The sequence below is a fragment of the Nelumbo lutea genome, chromosome 2, assembly GCF_056320005.1.
Source record: "Nelumbo lutea isolate HS-2025 chromosome 2, American lotus-T2T, whole genome shotgun sequence".
Lineage (NCBI taxonomy): Eukaryota > Viridiplantae > Streptophyta > Magnoliopsida > Proteales > Nelumbonaceae > Nelumbo > Nelumbo lutea.
The window spans coordinates 112,148,272-112,173,527 of NC_142685.1; the positions used below are offsets into that span (position 1 = coordinate 112,148,272).

General features: G+C 37.3%; 2 protein-coding genes across 5 annotated transcripts; one reads left to right on the forward strand and one right to left on the reverse strand.

Annotated features, from left to right (window-relative positions):
* Window positions 1-12,161: 12,161 nt before the first annotated feature.
* Window positions 12,162-22,720, forward strand: LOC148872841 (uncharacterized). 4 transcript variants are annotated; one of them, XM_088967820.1, is made up of 4 exons: window positions 12,162-12,717; window positions 12,850-12,903; window positions 13,577-13,752; window positions 21,496-22,720. In XM_088967820.1, exons 1-3 carry the CDS (start codon window positions 12,429-12,431, stop codon window positions 13,681-13,683), a joined length of 450 nt encoding a protein of 149 aa, XP_088823946.1. In that variant the 5' UTR covers window positions 12,162-12,428; the 3' UTR covers window positions 13,684-13,752; window positions 21,496-22,720. The 4 variants fall into 4 exon arrangements, with proteins under 4 accessions (XP_088823946.1, XP_088823945.1, XP_088823944.1 ...); XM_088967819.1 differs by lacking the exon at window positions 21,496-22,720 and adding an exon at window positions 14,506-14,894; XM_088967818.1 differs by lacking the exon at window positions 21,496-22,720 and adding an exon at window positions 16,141-18,227 and having other exon boundaries at window positions 12,163-12,717.
* LOC148872842 (protein LEAD-SENSITIVE 1-like) lies at window positions 21,136-22,794 on the reverse strand. The gene is made up of 2 exons (XM_088967816.1): window positions 22,525-22,794; window positions 21,136-22,434 (listed from the first exon to the last, which is right to left on the reverse strand). Exons 1-2 carry the CDS (start codon window positions 22,652-22,654, stop codon window positions 21,401-21,403), a joined length of 1,164 nt encoding a protein of 387 aa, XP_088823942.1. The 5' UTR covers window positions 22,655-22,794; the 3' UTR covers window positions 21,136-21,400.
* Window positions 22,795-25,256: the final 2,462 nt, after the last annotated feature.

The following is a 25,256-nucleotide window of genomic DNA, read 5'->3' on the forward strand; positions in this document are numbered from 1 at the left end:
AAAAATATTCTCAAAGTTCCTAATATATCTAAGAACTTGCTCTCTGTCAGCCAGTTTTGTAAGGATAATAATGTAACTTTTATTTTTGACACTACTGGCTTCTCTATTAAGGACAAAGCGACCAGGAAAACTCTCATCCAAGGGCCGATTAAGGGAGGGCTCTGACAGCTAAAGATAAATTGCACATCTATAGCTTCATCGGCGTTCATTGGTGAGAAAGCATCATTTTCGGTATGGCATCAACGGCTAGGACATCCCAGCAAGTGAATAGCTGCCCACATTTTATCTTCATTTCAGCTTCCAGTTTCAAATAAGGACATCTCTTTTTGTCCATCCTATCCACTAGGCAAGAGTCATACCTTGTCATTTTCTACTAGTACTTTTGTTGCAAAGTATCCATTAGAACTTTTATTTTCTAATGTTTGGGGACCCCTGTCTCTACAAGACACGGTTTTCGCTATTATTTGACTTTTGTTGATGCTTACAGCAAGTATATATGGATTTTTTCTATGACCTCTAAAACCCAGGTTGTCTCTATTTTTGCTGTTTTTAAGAAGGATATGGAGAATTTATTGAACACCTCTATCAAAACTTTTCAAACAGATGGAGGTACAGAATACAAACCACTTCTCCCTATTCTCTCTAATTCAAGTATCACTCATCGTCTCTCATGTCCTCATATTCATGAACAAAATGGGGTTGCAGAACGACACCATCGCTATATTGTTGAAATTGGTCTCACCCTCCTGTCTACAGCTTCAATGCCCAAACATTACTGGTATGATGCCTTTGAGACTGTAGCTTTTTTAATTAACCGTTCTCTTCTCCAATACTGGACATGAATTCTCCCTTAGAGTGTCTCTTTGGCATTAAACCTGATTACACTATGTTGTGCACTTTCGTATGTGCTTGCTATCCGCATCTCAGACCCTATAACCATTCTAAGTTGGACTATCGATACAAGCGTTGTTTATTTCTAGGTTACATTTTACATCACAAAGGGTACAAATGCTTGGAATTAACATCTGGATGTCTATATATTTCCCGTAATGTGGTTTTTTATGAACATACCTTCCCATGCACTTCTGGCAGCTCAACTCCATTTCCCAAATTGGCTACTGACATTGTGGTTGGCCCTCCTATCGTTACATACCCATGCACCTCTCCTCAGACCATTCCTATACCCCCCGACTCCACCTCTCCTAGCCCACCTATTATATCTACTGGTGTTAATTTTGCCGAATTGCTACCATCATCATCAATCCCATCAGATATGCCCTCTTGCTCCACTACGACCCATTTAATGCTCACCCCATGATGACATAGAGCAAGAGTGGCATTCGCAAGCCAAACCCTCGGTATGCTTTGGAAGCCTCTGTTGACCCCGATGTTGAACCCTCTTGCTACACTATTGCTAAGAAAGATCCCCATTGGGTACTCGCCATGGAAGATGAGTACAAAGTGTTGTTGCGCAATGATACCTGGGATCTTGTACCTCCACCTCCTCATAAGAACATTTTGGGAAATAGATGGCTTTATAAGATTAAGAGACGTCCGAATGCGTCCAGTGAAAGATACAAGGCATGATTGGTGGCGCAAGGGTTTACTCAACAAGCCGGTATTGACTTTGCTGAGACTTTTAGTCTGGTGGTTAAACTAACTACTATTCGGTTAATAATATTTCTCGCAGCTCACTATGGTTGGAATCTTAGACAACTTGATGTGAGCAATGCCTTCCTTCATGGCTATCTCAATGAAGAAGTATTTATGAAAAAACCTATGGGTTTCGTTGATCCAACACGACCACATTTTGTATGTCATCTTCAACATTCCCTTTATGGTTTGAAACAAGCCCCGCGGGCCTAGTTTACTCGATTAAGGGATCATTTGGTTCACCTTGTTTTTCTGGAATCCCGAGTAGATAGTTCTTTATTCATGCGGCGGACTGGCACTGATGTCATTTTTCTTCTTGTATATGTGGATGACTTATTGATCACTAGCTCTTCTACTTTTGCACTTACTTAGCTCATCTCTCAGCTCTCTACCACCTTTGCTCTTCGAGATCTTGGGGAAGCTCATTAATTTTTCGGTTTGGAACTGCATCGTAGTTCAAATGGGGTGCACCTATCCCAACATAGATATATTCATGATCTTCTCGTCAGGACCAAGATGCATGAGGCTAAACCCATTCATACACCGATGGCGACATCTACTAGACTTGATGTGAGCAATGATTCTCCTCTTCCAGATGCCACCAAATATCGCAGTGTGGTGGGGGCACTGCAATATGTTACCCTTACTCGACCAGCCATCAGCTTCTCAGTTAACAAAGTTTGCCAGTTTGTGAAAGAACCTACTAATGTTCATTGGAGTGTAGCCAAGCAAATCCTTCATTATCTCAAGTGCACAATTGATCATGTCATTACTTTTCATGCTTCTCCAGAATTGGCTCTCGAAGCCTTTTCCAATGGTGACTGGGCTAGTTACCCTATTGGTCGTCACTCTCAAGGTGATTTCTGTGTTTACTTGGGTCATAATCTGATTTCATGGAGCTCTTGTAAACAGTCCACAATTTCTCGCTCCAGCACAGAATCAGAATACCGTAGTCCTGCCTCTACTGCTGCTGAAATTCTTTGGCTCCAGATGTTACTCATGGAGCTTGGATTGAAGCTCCCTCACCCACCCGTCATCTGGTGCAACAATTTGAGTGTCAAATTTCTCTCCTCCAATCCTATCCACCATTCTTGCACCAAGCACATAGAATTGGATATTCACTTTATACGGGAAAAAGTTGCGGCCAGCATTCTATTGATCAATCACATTCCCAACCATGATCAAATTGCAAACATTCTTATTAAACCGCTGCCTTCAATACGGTTTCATGACCTTACAACCAAGCTTACCATTTCCAAGTGACCACTAAGCTTGCGGGGGGATGTTCTCAATAGTTATGATAGATTTGTAACTAGAATGGGTATCTCTGATAGCTATCCTAGATAATTGATCACCTTATGTCATTATCATGTAATTTCCTACATAAACTCTAAATCTGTAATTGCTATCTTTACATAGTTATCCTCTTGTAACTTATCTATTTAAATGATTCAAGAGACCAGTTAGACGGAGTCATTCCATTCTCATTGTTTTTCAAAATACAACTACTCACAAATTTTAAACTATCAGCGTTGAACTCAATCAATGGAGTTTTACACCGCAAACAACCAAAGCAATTTTAAAGAACTTTGATATCCGCTCTAGGTTGGGTTTGTACCCCTTTGTTCAAAAGGCAAAGGCCTTAGGCCTTTAAACACTAGTAATAGAGCTTCTGTTTTTGCAGGTTTTTTGGATTCCACTAGAACAAGGCATCCTGAGGTTAATATCGATGGTGGTTTTTTGAAATCTTCCAGACAGGCTTATTTTGACTTGATTATCAGAGATCATTTGAGGTGGTGCTGGGGTGTGGGTTTTGGGAAATCAAAAGTTTTTTGTCTCCTTTGAAATCAGAAGCTCAAGTTCTCCTAAAGGCAGTGGTTTTTGCAGATAAAGTGAACAAATCAGATCTCATTTTTGAATCCGATTGCAAAGTTTTAGTTGATTGTTTAAACGAAGCCAATGGCTGTGAAGGCCTGGAAATTCTCTTCTGGTGCAGGGATATAAAAGAAGTTACATTTAGAAGAAACTTCACAGTTCAATTCTGTCCGAGGGAAACAAACCAAGCAGCGCATACAGCAGCTAGATATGGTTTTTCAAGGGATTTTGAATCTAGTTTTGCTAGCCCCTTGTGTCTCTCTAATATAGTTAATTTGGACTTATCTCTTTGTAATTGTTTGTAGGTTTTTTCTGGTTTTCCTTTGTTGTAGTTGTTTTCTTTTTTCTTCTGTTTTCCATGCCTGTCTCAGTTTGTTTGTAGTGTTTGGCTTTTCCTATTTGTAATGAAATTCAGTTTCCACCGAAAATAAAAAGACTCATTCACTTCCAAACACAAATGAGCAGGTAAAGAATTAACAAGATTTTGATTTGAAGCTTTTTCATTGAAAAGCTATTTAGGTTGGTAGTCTGTGGTCTATGTTCAGTCCACTCTCATCCCAAGACGGCAAGACCAAGCCTTTTCAACTTCCAACCAAAAAGTTGTTTATTTGTTTGTTTTCATTTTTTCCGTTGAACAACCAACCTAGGGCATTGTAAAAAGTTTGTTTGGGTATTCTAAAAATCCATAAAAATAGATTGTAAAAGAGTTGTTTAGTCAGTGATTTTTGTGATTTTTGGTATGTCCATTTCTTAGGAGGGCCCTGTTCTTCCCCACATACAGTCCATGGGAGTTTGAGGTTCCAAATGGCAACCATGTTTATGTGTCCAACCCAAAGTTCTAGAACCCTCCTTAACCCCACCCTTTAATAAATAAAGAAATGAAAAGAAAAGAAAAGAAAAAAGATGAACCTGGTCATAGAATGCCCAATATCACATGTAAAATTTTTGGGTCTGCTAATATATATTTGGTTCCGTTTATGTTTATTGAGTAAATGGTGCCACATAAATGCCCCATCAGCAAATGGTTTATTAATTGCATTTGTATGTATTGATGTTTATAAAAGTAAACTTCAGTTTTTGTGCACCTCTTTCGTCTTAGGAAGTTTCATTTTGGAGCTTCCTGAAACAGATAAGCATTTATTGGCATTTTACTGATGTGGTGTCTTATGGCGCCTATGTATCATAAATGCCTACATTAATTGCTTTTCTCGGTTTTACAGTCACATAAATACAAAATGTTTACTTAATAACCGTAAACGAAACCAAATACCCTCTTAATAGAATTTGCATCACATGCCCCAAACATCTCCTCATCACAAATACAGGAATTAGGAGATATTCCCAATGCACAATTGGGTGTATGTGTGAGGTGTCAGGGTGCATTTTGTGTGGAGCCAATGCACTTACTTCATAGGAAACATCGGAATTCAAATTAAGTTTAATTGTTGGAAGTTGAGTTGGACTTGGATTGGGTTTGAATATTTTTATGATCAAGAGAATCAATTAAAAAATCCTACCATGTGACTCTCTATTGCATACATACACCATTCAGAAATTCAACTCAAAGCATCTCTCTATTCAGCCTTTTTTTTTTAATTTACAAAGCATCTTTCTATTCAGCTTTTTTATAATCTATGTCTACATTATTTTTTAATATTCTTTTCTATGTTTAAAATCCTTTAGAATATAAACCAGATATATTCTGCACTTGTTTTTAAATCATGTACTTAGCCATAATCTTCATTATAGTTAAGCTTAGTATCAGTTAATTAAAATAATGTAGACATAGATTATAAAGCCATTATCTAGAAAGCACTGTTCAAATATATATAGTAATGAGAAGATGTATAAGCTACTACTGTTGGGCAGTAGTTGTGTAGTCAAACACAAAGTCATTGGCTCACTTTCAGGACCAAGATCATTTAAGTAAATAAGGCTTGGCCAAAGAATAGTTTTATTCCAAATTGATGCGATTCTTTTATTCCAAATTGATGCGATTCTAACATCCAATTAAGTCATTTACACTGAACCCATAGAAAATGAAAAGAAGGAAAGAAAGAGATAGAAACTGTGGGTGTTCCAATTAATATATAATGGTTTTTTGCCTGAGCTCACAACCATTTTCTTTTTTTTTATTATTTATTTTAAGCAAAATCTGCAGCAGTTTAAGGGGAATAGCCAAGTACACCCAACCTCTTAACTGAGATTACCTCTCATTTTTTCTATTATGTTTTGAGCAATTATTTAGCAGATGAGAATCAAAGTGATCTAATAGATTACCTAACCAGGACTCGTTGTCAATGATTCATGTGGAGACTGAAACAACAGAACCAATCACAAATTAATTACTACATGTTGAATTTAAGTGTTCCCTTGCTATTGAAACCAAAGTTGTCTAGTTTACTTAATATAAGATTATATATTAAATGCATTCCTTTTGTCACGTGGTGCCTTTCTTCACAAGCAAATTACTGGGTATTTACTGGATTTATTTCTACAAAATTGATTGCTTTCATGACATTAGGGTTACTGATCAACTTATTCTTGTTACTGTTCCAGATCTATCATAACTCATTTGTTTTGATTTAATGATCCTAAGACAAGTCAAGCTATAAGCAAGTCTTAGTTGGGTTTTTCTTTTCCTACTTAATTTTGTTGTTTTATAAATCCTTTCCAGCTATAGAAATAAATTCTGTTTATTTCAATAAGAAAATGTTCCAATTAAAGAACATCCAACTTATTCTATGATACAATGGAACTTCTAGACCAACAATGGAAGGTCAAGGTGACTTGGCTGGTAGAATGGCAAACAAAAACTGGCTTATCTAGTTGGAACTGTTGTCTGTGTCATTTTTCATTTGAATCATAATTGTCAATTGCATGTATATATATATGGTGTATATTAGGAAAAGTGATCTATTACAAATTGATATATAGTGCATATTAGGAAAAATGATCTATTACAAGTTGAAGGTTCTAGAAGAGCCCACAAAAGGGATTTGGGTTAAAGCAATAACAAATAAATTAAACACCTATAATTTAATGGTGGACAGAAAGGCTAAATAGGATGCATGTAACTGACCCATATAATTGGGATATGGCTTAGATGATGATGATGATGATGATTCTATAGCTTGCAATGACAATCATTTTGTAGGTTTTAAAACATCTCTTTTCTTTTCTTTTCTTTTTTTTTTTTTTGTTTCTGTGCAGATTTCTCTTTGGTATTAAAATTTGATAGAAAGAAAGAAATAGCAGTGTATGTACAAACTTGCATGGCATTCAATTGTATAAATCCCACTTAGGGTATTGCATTGGATTTGGGTGCAGGGCGCAAAACATAAGGGTCTGTTTGGTTTACAGTCAGAATCAGAATCAAATCGGAATCGAAATCCTTTGAAATTGGAATCAGAATTGTCCATTCTCATAGTCTGTTTGGTTCAGAGAGGAAATGGGAATAGAAATGGGAATCAGCAAGAATGAGATTTCATTCTCAAGGGAGGGGCAGGGAATGACCATTCTCTCAAATGGGAGAATGCCATTCCAGAAGGAATGGATGGAAATGGGATTCTGACTCCGCCCAACCAAACAGTTAGAATCAGAATAGCCCATTCCAATTCTGATTCCAAACCCCTATTCCCACAAACCAAACGGGGCCTAATTTTTCTTTTGTTGCATCTCAACATTTGAATTGTTAGTCCTACTTAGGTGTGATCATGGGCCAGGCCTAGGCCCACAGTATGGGCCTCAAATGTAGGCCCAGGCCAGCCTTAGGTATCGGATGGACTTTTATGCTACAATTATTATATAAAATATAGAAAAATCAATGCTACCATAAAGATATGATATCAACATACAAGAAGGGTTTTGACCAATCAAACCCCTCCCCCATGATAAATACCACATGATTGGTTATCACATTTACGATATTGGTCCACTGGTTACAAGTTTTCCCACCATCATATCTTTCATTATCATAATCAAATCCATAAAATGTATATATTATATAATTCTGGGACAGGCCCTGAAATATTGGGTAGGATCAATCCACAAGTTTTTAGGCCCATCCCTGGCCCACCCCAGGCACAAAACACCCAAGCCTGAAAGTTTGTGGGCTAGGCTAAGAATGACCACCCCTAGTTCAATGTCTAAAATTTGTCATACAAATGAACGGCTAGATCAGCGTGCTTCCTTGCTTCCTACTTCCTAATTGAATAAGACTAATAATATAACTTTGAATAAACAAATAAAAAAAAAATCAATTGGTGACAGTTTGATGAGAGAGGATTAATGGGTTGGTTATTAGAGAGAGATGGTTTTGATTCTTAGCATGTGTAAGTGGTGTTTCAAGTAAAAATTATATGAAATGACATCAAATGAGTTAAGGTCATTCTAGTCATTTAAAAATTATTTCCAAGTCTAGTGCCCTACTTATGAAAGCCAGACCGAAACTTTAACAGAAGAGAAGCATCTACTCATAAAACCTTGTTATATAGAGTTGATAACGGTGTCTAAAAGTTGAAGGAAAATTTTGACATTGATAGTGTAGTCAAGGGTGGTTTCAGATAATTTCTTATATTTGGCTAATGGACTGTTAATATTTTTATACAAAATTATATGTAGCAAACTTAGTATTACTCTTCCATAGTAACTTTTCCTTTTCATTTGTAATTGAGATAGTGGTCATGAATAAAATTCTAGTAGTAGTGCTTAGAGAAATCCAATTTTATTGAGGAGATAGAAACAAAGTTGGAATGCTAATTAGTTAAAAGGTTTGCAAAAAGGTTTCAATCGGTTGATACTAAAAATCCGAAGTCATTTGTTCTTTCTAAGGCCCCATTCCTTTATTTTCAGGTAAATGAGAGGAAAAGTTGGTGAACCTTGTTGATCAATAATATTATGTTCCTTTTTCAGTAAATCATAGGTTTTATGGTAAATTAATTTTCCCTAATATTATTTATCCGGAATAAGTAATACCCATCTCTTACGTGAATAATTTTCTCATCTAGGGGTAAATTTGCCGATATATGATAGAATAAAATTGTCCATTTAATAATAACTTTTTATGAATAAAATAGTCATTATTTAACTTAGCTAGAAAACAAAAGAACATAATAAATAATCGAATGAAAAACGAACAAGACCTAAGTTTATTGCTTGAGTTCACTTTGTTCTTTCTTTCTTTCTGTTCTTTTACTGTTTATTAATTGTTAGCATAGGAAAATGAGCAAAAGTAGCATTAAACCATTCAAAGAACATGTCAAAAACATCTAAGAGATTTTTTATCCTGGATCTGGGTTTTCTAGTAGGGCATATAGCTGAGTTTGAACCTAAACCACAATCCTCTATGCTCCAAAATTTTGGGTTTCAGATAGCTTCTAAACATTGATCCTGACCGTCCAGGATAGATATTTTTATCCTTTCATTTAACAAAGCGATTGCTATGAGTCTGAGATTTTACCAGTGGATGAGCATGCTTTTATCCTAAGTAAGGTTAAAAGTATTGATATGTATCGTATCAATGGCTTTCCGATATGCCTCTACAGGGGTTGTGTCGAGTCAGACCATGATTTAAAGGGTAGTTGGGACTTAAACCGATCCCTCTGAACTGATTTTGAAAAAATAAATAAATAAAACTTAAAAAAAAAGCATCGATACAGACCGATATTCCCTATCGGCGTATCAATCTGTATTGATACTTTGAACCTTAATCCAAAGAAAGGCAGATGAAAAAGATCAAAGGAATAGGGTGCAACTTGGATTGGATTGGGTTGATGGGCCCAAGCCCGATGTAGTTAAAATTCTTTAACTCGGGCAACCCAGCTTGCACCATTGAAAGGGCCCAACACCAGTCCAAATGGAAACCCTTCAAACTGCGTCCATTGAAAGGCCCAACACCATTAATCTTCGGTCTGAAAGTGATTGACACCATTTGAAATATTACTATGTTCAAATTCAATTCAATTAATTTGAATTCGACTCAAAAGCTTAAAAAAGCTAATACATTTTTATATTTTATGAACCAAATTTGTGAGCTTCTTGAACCAATATTTTTATTGGTCGAATTCGAGTTGAGATAACTAATCGAACTAACTTTGAGATTTAAATTCAATTCGAATCAAATTTGAATCGAGTCTAATCAAACTCGAATCTGAATTATTTGATCAAAAGTTGGATTTGATTGCTCCCCTAGCTGGGAGTAACCTTGGGCTAAAACTAGTATATCATGCCCCTTTAAATCCAACTCAAGGTGGGGTCACAGTAATACATTGAAGGTCTTGATTTTATGGGACAAAAATCACTCTCTAAGTGGGTAAATGACCGCCGGCCAAAATTGAAGTTATTTGCCAATTTGCCTCTGTCCCTTTTTCTCCTTTAAGGGCATTATGGTCTGATATTCTGTCCCTAATTTCTTGCACTGCTGTTCGTTTTGTTCATGTTAAGAGATATTGTAATGTTTTGGCCCATAAGTTGATGCATCCCTGACCCGAGGTGTGGGTATTTGTTTTTGGGAGCTTTTTAATGAGATCCTCATAACTAAAAAAAAAAAAAAAGAAAAGGTAAGGCTACCCTAACATGTAGGGATGTCAACAGGCTTTAATTCAGCACAAGTTTGTCACAACCTTAACCCAATGATCCAACGTTCCCTCCGAGATTTGACCCAACCTAACCAAGTAGTATATAGGGTCCAACCCGATGCCAACCCAAACCCTATTCACAACCTTTCAGTTGTATTTTATGGATTTTAAGGTATCACTTATTTGCTCCATTATAAACAAGAAAAACCAAAATAAACATAAAAAAAAATTCTAAACTCTCATGTTACAAAAAATTACAAGAATTTATCTATATATGTGGGGGCATAATGACTAGACAAGGTAAGTCATCCAAACCCGAACTTGATTTGGGTTAAAAATTGAAATCCTAACCTAATTGCACATTAGAAAAAGCTTAACCTTGACTAGGACTGTCAACAGCATGACTCAACAGGTCGAGTTTGGGTCAGGACAGCGTGCTCCCAATCCCGAACCAGTTACTAACCGAAACAAAATCACAAACCCAAAACTGTTCCGGTTAATAGTTGGGTCTATTTGGACCCGATAGACCCGAGTATACTGAAAACTGTATTTATTTATTTACAAGGATAACTTAAAAAATTTTGATAATATAACTTCAATAAAAATGATAGTAAAATACTATATTTTTTTAGAATAGTAAATACTATATTTTTTTTAGAATAGTAAATACTATATTATTATTATGTTAATAAACTACAAATTTTTAATTAACATTGTATTCTATATTATTTATCAAATTAGCATTTCAGGTCTGAATTAAAGGGTAAATTACAAAAGATTCCTTTCTACTATGGGGTCAATGATAAATACCCCTTAAACTTTCATTTGTGACAAAAACCGCTAGCCTTAAACTTTTACTTTAGGACAAATATCCCTTGGCCATTAAGTGAAATGATAGAATACATTAAATTACTAAAATATTCATCTAAATTTTCCTTAATTTTTTTCTCGCCCTTTCTCTTAAACCCTAATTGACCAAAAATGCCTCCATTTTCTCCAAAGGAAACCAGCTAAAATAATCATTTCACTGGCATTGATTTTTTCTTATATACATTCTCGATTCATTATATTAACATTCATTCTCTCTTCATCTTAAAATATAAAAATTATCCACTCCTTTCTCCAATTAAATCAAGAAAAACCAAAGAAACCATAAATTTATATCTATAAAAATAACCTCTATCGTTTCATTTGAATATTTAATCCAGTTAGATATCTTAAGGTAGGCATGTCAATTGGACTAGATTTGGTCCAATCCAATCTAGTCCAATGTGAGTCGATTATAAATGGACCAAGTCCAATCCAATCCAATGAATGTTTTGGATTAACTTGGACTGGCCAATTCAATGTCTGGACTGTCCATTCTATTCAAATTTATTTTGATTAGATTGGTTTCAACCCAAACTCGATCCATTGACACATGTATTCTTATCTTATATCAATGAACTAGATATTGACTTAATCCAACCCAATCCAATATAAATTTATTATGGACGGATCAGGTCCAATCCAATCTAATAAATATGTTGGACTGGATTGATTCAATCCAATATGTTTTATTGGTCCGTCCAATCCGTCCAAATTGATTTTGAAGTGGACGGATCCAATCCAAAACCGGTCGACACTCACTAAAAGGGGACAACTAATCAATCATAAATAGTTCAAATAAATAGAAATGGATAAATTAGGATTTAAAAAAAATTTACACAGCTGGATAAGAATCTTTTTTAAAGTCAACTCACTAAAATCTAAAAGAAAATTTGAAGGGAGAAATTTTGTCGCAAATGAAAGTTGCGGGGGTATTTATCCTTGAGTTCCTCCCTGACGGGGGACTTCGTAATTTATCCAAAATTAAATTTGAAAAACCGAATGGCACAACTGCAGTGCGGCGCCGTGTATTACGGTGGAACCCACTTCTCATATCAACAATGGGTCCCACACTTGGGGACCAATGAAACTGGACAATGGATCCCGAAGAGATGTCCGAAATCTGGAGTTGCTGAGACTTATCCGTATTTCCAGCTAAAGGTTTGTTGCCTTGTTGGACAACCTTATGTTTAACCTTTCCCTTTATCCAAAAAGAAAGTAAACGTTTTCTGGTTTTCAATTTTCCCCTTCTTTTTCAGTTCAGACAAACTAAATTTTCCTGTGAAGGAAGGATGTAGAGAGTCCAAAGTAGAGACTACTGATTACAGTCAGAGAGTTTTATTTCTCTTCTCCACTCAAATCTTTAAAAAAAGGTAAATTGCAGATTAGTTCATCACCTTTCTTATCTCACTTCGTAGATCGTGGCTTGCTTTTCTGTCTGAAACTGGTGAAGCAATGCTTCTCTATCTGGTCCAAACTTCATTTACATCACCCTTCCGAGCAACCCAGATCAAGGGTAGAGATGTAAATCCTTCTTTGCTTCCCAAAACCCTCTTCCCTTGTTTCCAAACAGTACACACTAGCACACTGAAGAAACTTGGGACCGCATCATGTAGTGCCAGGAATGGAAGATTTCATGCTTCCTTGCTTGAAGCTCCTCTTCTATGGGCTGGGAGGTTCTGCATCTTTTATGCTCTCTTGAAGGCTGGATTAGCTGGATCTCAGGCAAGCCCATTGTTTTCAGGTTTCTCCGTTTTTCCCTTTATTTTTCCTTCTTTTTTCTAATGATATTGACCTTTTTTTGTTTTATATATATTGTTATTAATTTGGTTTGCATCTAAAATTATTTTTGTTTGTTTTCTGCATGTGGAAACAGTGAATGGCGATTTGGGTTTTTCTAAGCGGATTGAGAACTTAAGAGGGAAATCAGGTTTTTGGCTTCTTTGTTTCCTTATTATTTCATTTCTGTTGCTTTTTCTTATCTTGTTTTCGTTTAGATGTTTGGTTTCTTTTGTTCAAGAAAGGAGAGAGTTTAGGTTGCATTTGGCATTCCTTATTTTAAGACTTTATCTCCTTTTTGCAGTTAAAATGCCCCTATGAACACTGAGTTTTTAACAACAAAAAGAGACAAGTCCTTAAAATAAGGAATGCCAAATGCAGCCTTAGATGGGTTAGATTGTTAAATGTCTTTTTTTTTTTACACCGTGGATTATTGAATGCCAATGGAGATTGTTTTCTTTTATTATTAACCAGTCTAAAAGTTCATTTAAGATCACCTCTTTATTATTGCACTTGAATTTGACCGAATAATACTAGAAAATGGGGTCAGGGACTCAGGTAGCTAATTGTGTGTATCATGTGATAACATCCAACTCTGGTATTACTAAGGCTGTGTATGGTTTGATAGAAAATAAGTGAGAAACAGAAAGTTGAGGGTAAGTTCCTAAGGAAACTGGCAATTTTTGAAGAAAATTTCCTTAATTTTTTGTCATACCAAACGTAGCCTAATAAGGGGAGGGGATTCAGGAGGAAATTTGTTCATTTACATCTTATCCAAAGGTGAAACTGAATTTATCTGATTATGGTAGTAATATCTTGAATAGAGGAAAAGGAAGCAACAGATAGAAGGAAACTTGTTAGCAAGTGGCATCCAACAACAAAGGGTACTCTCAAGAGAAGCTACAGAGTCCCTTCCAAATCTGAAGGATGACGCCTACTCAAAGCCATCGCATCTCTACTCTCTGAGGACGATCACTTCATAGATGCCACTTCCCATAAGGTACATATATTTTTCTTCGTATTAAAGCTTATAGTTCAACCTTTTCTTTTCTTTTCTTTTCTTTTCTTTCTCTTCTTTTTATCATAAAGTAGGGAAACTTGCATTAAGGAAGTATCAGTATAACTAGTTCTCTAGAAGTACAGCCTATATAGAGTGAGAAGTTACACAAATATGATTTTATAGTCTTACAAAAATCCAACAATGTTCTTGTCAGATTTTCTATCAAGTGTATTAGAAGAGAATTAGGAGAGGTTGTAAACCTTTCAAAGTTTTCTGGACTAACCAGTAACCAAGAATGCACCATCACCATCATCTTTGTCATATCACCTCTTGTGTGCATGCATTCCTCTCACTACTTTCACTCCAGCTAATCTGTCTATCAAGGATGTATGCCTAAATGTTAGAGCTGATGGTGCAATTAAGAAATGTGCTATCAGAAGATTCTAGGGCATGACACAAGACACAGCCAACAGAAGGGATGTCCATTCCCTTAACAGCTTATTCCTTTCCATGAAGTACAAGTCCACACAATGGAGGCTCCAAGATATTTTTGTAGGTGGGAAGAACCAAAAAGCTATTCCCATGTAGTCTTAAGTTAAAATTGACATTGGTATGAAAGTTTCTGCTTCATCCCACTTCCAAATCCTTGGGTCAGTGGTGAACCTGCACTTTCTGAAGCAGTTTGCCATGCTTAGAATCTCACAATTTAACTTAAACTAGTCTGCTTTGACTAACTAATAATATTGTGATTAGGGTTGTCAAATAAGGAGGGAAACAGCTCATGGAGAAAGTGTTTGTTGTAACAATGTCAGGGCTCTTTTTGATGAGCTCCCCACTCCACACTTGGTTGTGGAGATCACAGCTTTTCCTGCTGGTTCTCTCAAAGAAAAGGATTATGCCAAGGCTGAGAAGCTAGAAAGGGTGCTTAGGTCTGGTCCTTCAATTTGAGTCTATTGATTTTTCATACTCCCACCAAACCTTGTATGTATTAATCTGTCACCTGTACATATTATGGCACGAATAGAATAGAAGCAGCTTCTCATGTTACTCTTATATGTTTAATAGGAATCCACTTGAATCACTTTTTGCAGAGTATGTATTGTCTCGGGATAAATAAAAAGAAGTACACATTAATTGTCTCATCCTTGAAACTATCAGATAGTATTCCTAATTGTTCCATCTTGTCCAGATTTCAGGAGACTGAAATCTAAGAGTCATAGTTTCCATTTGGCTCAGTCGTTATTAATTGTAAATGAATTAGCCCTAGAATCACAGACAACAATTCAGCCCTGCAACCAGCCATTCATATTTCATCATTCATGCTCACTCTTTGAGGACCTCTCCTAATTATCATCAATGTGAGCCTCCCCTCCCACGGCTATGCAACCCCAACGAGAAGCTTGCACCTGCATGTACCCATTTATTGTGGTTCTTTATTTGGCACTTGGTTGCACTTTGGGTGGAGTTGTCGAAGGTTTCAATTATCTTAGCTTTTCTGACTTCTGTAAATGAAATACCAACAGTCTTCTCCTAGGGCAATCTACTTGAGACATTCTTATCATAAGTCATAACTACCCTCAGTTCAATATTTGAAGTTCTGGAGCTGCTATGGTAGTTTTGATGTAAACACTGCATTAATAATAAGGCATTTTGACCCCAACCCATATGACCCACCCAGTTTAGTTGTGGTTCGGGTCAAGTGACCCATTAGGGTCAGGGTGGAGTTGGGTTGAGGGTTACCCATTGACCTTCAGTTTAGTTCCTTCGAAAGTTTCTCCTCTTTTTGCTGGTTAGGGCTTGATTCGAAATTTCTTCTGTTTAGGCTTGCTCATATCGCCAAAGCAACCATCAATGATGGTGTAACTCCACTACCAACATACTCAGGCTTTAATTACATTCGAAATCAAAGCTTTTGAGTTTGCAAAGCAGAGAAGATAGAGAGTTGTCAGCTGCTAATGGTCTTTCTCACGATGCCTTGTTGTTGTTAGGTTAAGGTTCAAAATCAGAGCTTTCTATGTTCATTCTATCATAGATGTGTTGGATTTTTCTCCACAGCATCTGTTTAGCTTTCAATGTTGGTTCGGGTATTCTAAAATGTTGTGGCTTTCACCGCCAGCAATCATCACAAACACGAATTAGGACCTCTACGCCATTTCATATTCGCTCAAATCTCTTTTCAATCCCTTCTACGCTCTACCTTCTCCATTTTCGGAAAACTTAACCCTATCCTGGATGTTCTTCACCTCCCATTTGTTTTTCTGAAATTTCTGTTATTTTGATACTATTTTCTTTGTTTCATTGCACATTTTTCTTTTTATATCTGAAATGTAGTTTTTTTTCAAATTTTTATTATTTTCAGTAATATTATACAATTTTTGCTTTTATCAGTTGAAACATATATTTTGAATTTTTCTGTCGCCGGCCAGAAACACTCAGTCGAAGTTGACGGATCGTTCAACCAAGCCTCAGGCCCGTCCCCTTTCGAATGGGAGGCTACCCATTTCACAGCGCTAACACAGTCGTCGTAGGCAGTGGGAGAGGAGACTTGAAATCATGACATGAATATCTAGAGAGAAGCATTCTGGTCCTCAGCACCTAGTTTCCTACTTGGGCCTCTGCCGAAAGCTCTGGCCTCTGGATACCTTGCCATTGCCGACCCTTTCTCGCCTGGCACAATGTCCTATGCTTCAATGATAATTACACGAAGATACCATAACTTTGGAGACAGATATCGCTTCGACCTGATAGAACAGAGACCGCCTTTGAATGTCACGCCTCTGCAAATGCTTCATCAGCCTGAGGGTACACAGGGGATAACTTGTAGGGCCAACTGACGACCTCCATTAAGGTATTTGTTTGATGTTATCCCCCTGCACATGATGAAGTTGGAAAGGCATATAGGATCTCCGACACCCAAAATAGATTCATGGTTATTGCTACAGGAGCGATGACCCATATTTTTCTTACAGTCCAGTATGTTGGTAGAAGTAGAATACGACTTGGACGAGTTTACCCTATGCTGTCAATATCCCTACAACTGGAGTATGAGCATATGCTCCTATGCTATTCTGGCCAATCAAGACTGGCTTACCTCATCACAATTTCAGAGCTCTGGAGTATGAGAAACAATCCATCACCTTTCTTGCCTTGGCCTTCTCCCCTTTCTTGTCCTCCATTCGGTGCCACTGTTGAGCCAACTAATTTTCCGGTGGAATCCGTTTTGGTGCCTCGCTTAAATCGAACCGGATACGGCTCAGGAAGTCAGATTCAAATGTAGGTATGTTTGGTAGAGAGAGAGAGAGAACTCCGCCAACCATTTCAGAAAGCAACTGTTTTGGCTTTATCCTAGTGAGATTGAACCAGATCTGAAAGTGGTGTTGGATTCAAATATTCGGGGGTGAAGGTTATCTTGGTGAGAGAGGTTTTGTAAATTGGAGACGCTTTTGTGTTCATTTTGTCAAATTGGACGTGGTGGTGATGGTTTTGCATTTGAAGAAGGTGAGTTGAATCGTATAGGGTCCTCTTCCCGGACCCAGACATATTGCAAATGAGTTCACTCTCAAGATCGCTGAATACAGTTGCTCCATTGAAGAATTCCTGCCTTGTGTAATTGTTGTTGTTGAGGTTAAAATTGGCCATGGGGCCGAAGATGGAAATTCGTTGGAGTAGGGTGTTACCTCATCTCAGAGTGTCACCTTGTCTGCTAAGGGAGACTTGCACCCAGAAAAGATGTCAGAGGCCTCGGGTGATATCCCAGGGGTGTGGACTCCAACGACTCAATAATGCCAAAGGAAAGTAATGTGAGCCAGAGAGTTGGTGAGCTCGTGAAGAGAGCTTGTGAGCTCCATGAGATGAGTTGAAGAGCTCGTAGGGGGAACTGGTGGGCTCCATGTGATGAGCTAGGCAATTCGTATGGAGAGCTGGTAAGTTCCATGTGCATAAGTGTTCGGTGTGCCTTGTTCATAGTAGCGTACTATCATGTTCAGTTGTGTCCAAATGAATGCAGGACTCACCTATTTATAGGAAAGGGGCTTCATCCAAGAACTGACATGTCTCTCACATGTGGTCGGAGCTCAGTCCACTTGTTGCGCCCTCAGTTGACACGTGTGCATGTGGTAGACAATGGGCCTACATGGAGTTGACTTGCATTGATGCTCTGATCAACTTAGCCACGCATTGCTTGTGAATGTTATGAATTGGTGTCAGATCAGCTTGTTAGGACCAGGTTAGCTCGTAGCTCGTCAGGACCAAGTTAATTTGTAACTTGTTAGGACCAGGTCAGCTCATAGCTCATCAAGACCAGGTTAGCTTGTCAATTAACAACTTTGTCCCCCAGCATGCTAACTGGTGGTCGGTTTTTGGTTGTATTAGTTGTGATTGTGGTTGCAAGCTACAAGCTGAAACTCTTGGATGAGATTGTTCTTATTCTTGAAAGCATTTGCAAGGTATTGTGTTTGCACAATCATTGCTACGAATCCTTGTTTGAATCCCAAATCCAAAACTCCAAATACAGGCCAGGAGGGAGAAGACGCAAAAAATAAGGCCGAGAGATTGCAAGAGGGCCGTGAGAGGCGAAAATGTCATCAAGGTTTATTTTGAAATCTGAGAAATAATAAAGGGTAAATTTGACATTTTGCTTTTTCATCAATAATTAATGAGATGGTAATTGTCGAAAAATTTAGGGGTACTTTAAGACAATATAAATATAGTAAGGGTAGAGTTAGTCAATTTCCTAAACCATAAAGGTACCTTAAGAAATTTGCCCTTTTTGTAATTTTCTTACGTTTTTCTACTTTTTGTTTTTTTTTTCTCAGCAATTTTACACTTTCTTGTATTTATTTGCAATTTTTTTCTATTTTTTATTGTTTTTTACGCAATTTCTATTTGCCTACATTTTTTTGTGCAACTTTTTTTGCACTTTTCTGAAATTTACTACAATTTCTTGCAAATTTTCTGTATTTTTTCTAAAAATTTTAATATTTTTGAGAGTTTAGATTTTATAATTTTATTCAATTTTTTATTATTTCTTTTTTTTCTGCAATTTCTTGTATTTTTCTGAAATTTTCTATGTTTTTTTTATACTTTTCTGTGTTTTATGCATTTTTATTTTTTATTTAAAAATTTTAAACATTTTATGTTTTAAAGGGTCCAATTTGTATTAGAGGGTCAAATGGGTGGGTTGGGCCATTGGGGTGGGTCAGGGTCAAAATGAGTTGCGACTCATTCCAACCCACTAACATGGGTGGCAAATGGGTCAGTGGGTCAAAATGGGTGGGTTGATACTCAACCACACCCAATCCACCCATTTATCACCCATAACAATGTTTAAAATTTGGAAGGTGCCAATCAGCTGGTTGGTAAGGTTTCATGCTGATCGTAGTGGAGACTTGGAATTGAATCCCGCCTACACCTGGATTGGGGGGTTATGGGATGGGGGATGGACTACCCCTGTTGTACAGCACTTCAGAAGATATCAGAAAAAAAAAAGGGTAAAAGATTTAAACCTTCCCTAATATTTACTAAGACCTCTCCTATCTTTACAAAAGGACAAAAACATCCCTTGTAGAATGACATCATCAAACAGAAACATCCCCTACATCCGTTTGCATCCGACGATATATGTAATTGAACCTTTTCTAAAAAACCCAAATTTAACCCTTCATACTTCATAGTCCCCTCAACAATCAAGTAAAGAATATCACATAAGTGGTCAAACAGATGACCACTCTAGAAAAATCTGTGGCATGGGAATGTTCAATAGAAAAAACATAAGAGTGGTACACAAGTAGCAAAGATCCTCCATCATAAAGGCTTCTATATCACCTCGTCGACCCTGAATTGAATCTCGATTGCTTCCTTAAGTCTCGGGGACACTTGCTAGAAAATTTATTCGGAACTCTTCCCGATAGAATCCTACTGTTGGATAGAATCCTTTTTTAAAGAGAGAGAAGTCTTAGTATAAAAAGAAAAAGTAATGTTCGGACTCTTGCAAAACAGCTTTTGAAAGTAAACAACCTTGAGATTAATTTAAGGCTACATTTGTCATTATTTATTTTAAAGACTCATCTCTTTTTTCGGTTCAAATGTTCTTATAAATACTGAGATTTTAACTATAAAATGGGGATAAATCCTTAAAATAAAGAATGTCAAATGTATCCTAATGAGGAAGATTGTAAGACCATTTATTCAAATTTTCAATTATTACAATCCAGTCAAGGCAGTTACATGATTTTTCGTGATAAAGAAAGAAAACTACTTAGCTTTTCTTTTTATCTTTCTTCTTTTTTTTTTTTATTTTCTCCTCCTAGCTTTGGGCTTGGAATGACCAATCAGCCCATATCAAAATTTTATAGCCCCATAGTACAGGAAAAATGCATCATTGATGCCAAATGCATGGGCAGGATGTGATTTATAGGGGAGAAAGGGCTAGTAGTAAGGGGGTAGAAATTCAGAATTCTGCATCGGATGTATCCGTACTTCTCCCTATTTTTAATAGATTCCATGATTCTTATCAAACCATATTGTCAAAAAAAAGTTGGTCTCACACGCCAAGGTGTTGCCGTGTCGGGCTCTCTTGACACCACACAACACATTGACTCCATTGATTTGTCCAAAATGACTCGGTTCTTCCAAAATTACAGCTTTATATATATGTGCTTTTATGTATAAATTATAAAAAGTAATAAGATAAAACCTATCAAACTCACCCTTAAAAATTGTAAAATCTGAACTTTTAGGCCTGGGTTCAGTCCATGGATTAAAATTCTAAACCCAATCCATATAAAATTGCAAGTTAGATTGATTTGGGTCCATCCGAATTGCCCTTAAGGCAGGGATAGAGATAATTTCCCGTCTCCAGATCAGGAAATTTCCATTACGTTGGTGGGATGGAAGAGCACTCCTTATCCTTGGATCAACCTTAACCCAAACCCAACTCGAGTTCAACTTAAATCCAACCAAAACGAGTTTTAGGGTTGGGTTTGGGTTGACCTGAACCCGACCACACCCAGCCAGACTTGCATCCTCGTCCTGAATTTCTGATCCATTAAACCATAGACCAAAGAAGAAAATGTCGCAAACCACACGCAAGTACCTTTGTTATTTTCTATCAAACAAAGAAGCTACAGGGCCCACACTGACTACATTGACTTGTCCGAGTGACTTTTTTTTTTTATTTTTTTTTTCTGGTATTGATTGTGGGAATCAACATCATCGAGCCACAAAGCGATCGGTCACTTGTCCATGTGATTCGGTCCTTGCAAAATTACCACTTTGTCCACAACGTTAAGACTCGGTCCGAGTGACCTACTTGAGTAATCAGGCGAGTCAACTAACACACCAGTTAATGGGGAGAATTGAGAAATATAAAGCAGGAAATAAGAATTTTGAACACAAACATATTTTTATCATCTTTATTTATATAATATTTCTACAATACTGAGTTTGAAAGACATCGAAGTGGTCCTTCCTACCCTACTGGACAAACACCGAGTTCCCAATTCCTCCCACACCGAGTTCAGTCAGATCAGAATCCTGGGTGTTTAACGATGACAAGAAATAACCCATAACACCGGACAACAAAAGCACACTGACTCAATTACAGCACAATCCTTGGTTGCCTAGCAACCAGGTTACGGATCGAACATCTTCAATCCTCAACAATTTCTGGATCAACCATATCCGACTCCGGTTTAACCATCTTTGGGTCAGCAACGAACTCAGGCCCAGCTTCCTTCGATGCAGCAACTGGTTCTGGTTCACCCACCTCCAGCTCAGCAAGCGGCTCAGACCCTGACCCCGCCACACCGGACTCAGCAACTAATTCTGGCTCGGCCACGTTCAACTCAGCAACAAGTCTTTCGACGTCAACCGAACGAACGTCACTACGTATTCCGATATCAGATTGGTAGCGAGCGACGCTGTAGAAACGATACAGTATAAAAAGCTCGGCGTAGATGTTTGTAAGCAGAGCAGAAGCAGCGGCGGCAGAAGGAGAGACGCGCATCTTTCCGCTACAGAACTCGAGAATCTCCTTGACGACGGCATCTACCAGTCCACTCTCGCCAAACAATCCCCGAGCAAGCTCCATGACTGTCTCTTCAATTTTGCTGCCGAAGACGCTCTGCAGAAAGGCGAGGAGAGACTCCGCCAGTCCGCTCTGGAAACCCAAGAGGTTCCGCAGAATTCCGTAAAAGACCTTGAGCTTTCCGCTCTCGTAGAGCCGCTCGAAGAAGCCCTTCAAAGCCCCGACCTGTCCGACCTCATGGGGCTTCTGCGAGATGAGGCCCGTCGAGCAGTAGAGGGCGAAGTGCTCGCAGTTGTTATGAAGGAAATGGTACCTTCCGAAGCCGTTACACTCCAGGAGGTATTTGGCGCGGTGAAGAATCACGGCAGTAGGGCTGGATTTGGCAAGGCTACATGTTCCTACTCGAACTCTGAAGAAGAAAAAGAGTCGTGAGACGTTGTATTGTAAGCGGCAAAGTTCACCGCCGGAAAGAAAGCAATCGAGGCAACACTGGGTGACTCCCTCACGACTGTGGCTGTCACATTTTGTGCATCGAATTCGAGCAACACTGGAGGCGTCGCTGAAGGAGCCGGAGAAATACGAGAAACTTCCTCCTGCTCCTGCTGGTAGTGGTGGTGGTGAGAAGTGAATAACTTGTTCGTCACCGATGTATATCCCTAGAACATTGGTTGGAAAGCAGATGCGCATCATCATTCAAGAGAACCATAAACAGAGAGATAAAAAGATGGAATTCAAATAAGACGGACCGTGGTGGGCGTAAACGTAAAATTGAGGTCTCCAGCAGTAGATGTGATCACCCTCCTTCAGCTCCCTGCGATCGATTCTGTTAAAAAACTGGCCTTTAATCGACTGAATTACTCCTTTGATCTTCTTCATCTCTCTCTCTCTCTCTGAAACAAGACACTACAAAATTATTCTTCAGACACTCTTATGTTCTACCAACTGCTGCTTACTCTCGAGTAACTATGAATATTTATTCCTGGAGGAGTAACTGTTGCATTTAGAGAGAGAGAGAGAGAGAGAGAGAGAGAGAGGGAAAGAATAATTCCGGAAACTTCTTTGACTTTAGACTCTTGGAAAACTCTAGAAAAAGTGCTTGGGATTGATGTTGGGCAGGAGGGGGAGGATCGTAGTAGGGCAGAGGAAAGGGAAGAATTCCTTTTTTAATTTGCAGATATTTTTAGTCCACAGATTACTTTGCCCACTTTCCTGGAAAATTCATTAGCTCTATATGATTTGTTTTTGAAACTAAAGCAGTTTATAAATGTTTTTATGATATTTGTTGACAATTAAAATAAGTGAAACAATAGATAAATGTTTTTGTGTCGAGAAAACCATTAAAATAAAATTTTCTTTAATAGTTGTTTGTATATAAATTAAGATAAATAGGTATACGAAATAGTATAATAGGACAAATGCACATACGGCAATGACATGACAGATGACACCGTTTATACAACTCATACCAAACTCCATGATAATTTCATTTGATTTGGTTTGTTAGAATACAGAGCAGACCCTCTCTCAATCCAAACTGAGCACCACTAATACAATACATGTTTACAAAACAGTGTAATGATATAAGAAATAATGTATTTAGAGGAAGAAATACAATAAATTATGTATTTATGTACCATAGAATTTGCATTTAATAAAAACCAAATTCTAAATAAAGATCATCTTGGATCGCGTGCAACCAAAAACTCTACGCACATAGCATCTAGTCACACATTAGGAGTATTGGGAATATTCCACATACATGTATATTAATCATGGGGAGATGTTCCCAATGTGTAATTGGATTCCCATGCTTTAAGAGTGTGAAATTTTTTCTTGTCGTGTCGGGCGCTGTGAGTGGCCCATGCAAAGTGTGGGCTGTGCCGTTTTGGCTCGCGGACATCACAAGCCGTGCTGCCCTCCTTAATGAAAATTTTTGGGGTTAGCTCAGCATGGCCTAAGGCCTAGGCCCGTATGGGCCCATGTCATGCCGTGGGCTTGGGTCGGACCATGGTCTTGGGCTGTGCCACAGGCCGGGCCTTGGGCTGAGTCTAATTGGGCTAGATTGATTTTTTGACTTTTTTTTTCTTTTTTGAAAATTTTTATTTATTTTCTAAGTCAAAGCTAAAATATTTAACTTTCCTTTGAGCTTTGGCCTTTGAGAACTATTTGAAAAATTAAGAAATGAGAAATCTAACACATAAGTGAAAAAAAAATACTTAACCAAATAAGAATTAAGAATGATGGAATATCAAATTGGAAGAAAAATATGAATTTTATTTCATTTAAATTTGAATGAAACAAATTACAAAGCATACAATGGTTGGATATTTCATACTTGGATGAATGAAATATGAAAATGGAATAGCTTAATAAATATAAAAATATAATATAGTTACAAATTGAAATTACAAAATTACATTAATAGAAAATAAATTAAAATCAAATCAAAACAAAATTTACAATAATTTGAACAAAAATAAAAAATTCTATACACCTAGTCAACTATTATTCATGAATCATGATTTTCATCATCTACTTTAGGTGAGATATCCGGTGTATGTAGTAGTATCATGCCCTCTGTTTAGTAAAGTTGTAATCTATCTTCTGCATGATTGCATCTAGACATTCCTTAAAGTAGATGCATACCTCTATACTTTCATCGTTCATGCCATTTCTCATGGTGTCCCACAGACCAACACCCTAATATAGTGGTAACTGCACTAAAACAAGACTCCGATGGAACTGTAAACATCGGAGGGGTTAGTAGATCATGTGTCATGGCAGCGAGAATTGGATAATTTTTTGAATGTTCACTCCACCAAGCTAAAATATCAAAATTATTTGTTCCCTCACCTAAACTAGAAATAAATTAAGTTCAGTAAATGAACTTGTAGAAGTAGTAGATTTCAGCCTTCTACTTATTAAATAAAATTTGCTTGTAGAATGTAGAAATAGAAAATCTGAAGATGTTAGATGTTGTACAAGTTGTAGGATTACTTCCTACTGCTTCAGATAATCAGATTCATATAAATTGTACATTTCAAATAATAAATTATTAATTTATTCTTTTCATTTCCAATTTCAATATTCATATTTTTACAATATGTTTCAAGTAAAATATCAAAACCATCTTTATTAATCTTAGGATCTAATATTGTAGCTAAGCAACAAAGGGGAAAAATGTTCTCCCAATATTTTTAAAATTTATTTTTCATTATTTCAACAATTCATTTAAATTGTGGGTTATTTCTTCTTCCTTCTTATGTGTGAGAAAATGTCTGCTCAAATGGCCAGTACCACCCTTGCTACAATAACTAAAGTCTTTTCTACATTTTTGGCAAACTACTCTTTTCCCCTTCCCCTCAGTATCCTCTATTTTAAATATTTTCCAAATCAGGCTACTAAACTTGGGGAATTGGTTTTGGGAAGAGCCGATCATTTTTTTTAATTCTAAAAAAAATAAAATTAATTTAATTGG

Excerpts from the sequence above, each read along its gene's own strand:
- LOC148872841 (XM_088967820.1), top strand. The coding sequence starts at position 12,429 with ATGCTTCTCTATCTGGTCCAAACTTCATTTACATCACCCTTCCGAGCA. Across the intron at positions 12,718-12,849 it reads GGCAAGCCCATTGTTTTCAG|TGAATGGCGATTTGGGTTTT; the intron begins GTTTCTCCGTTT and ends ATGTGGAAACAG. Across the intron at positions 12,904-13,576 it reads GAACTTAAGAGGGAAATCAG|AGGAAAAGGAAGCAACAGAT; the intron begins GTTTTTGGCTTC and ends TATCTTGAATAG.
- LOC148872842 (XM_088967816.1), bottom strand. The coding sequence starts at position 22,654 with ATGAAGAAGATCAAAGGAGTAATTCAGTCGATTAAAGGCCAGTTTTTT. Across the intron at positions 22,435-22,524 it reads TTACGTTTACGCCCACCACG|GGATATACATCGGTGACGAA; the intron begins GTCCGTCTTATT and ends CCAATGTTCTAG.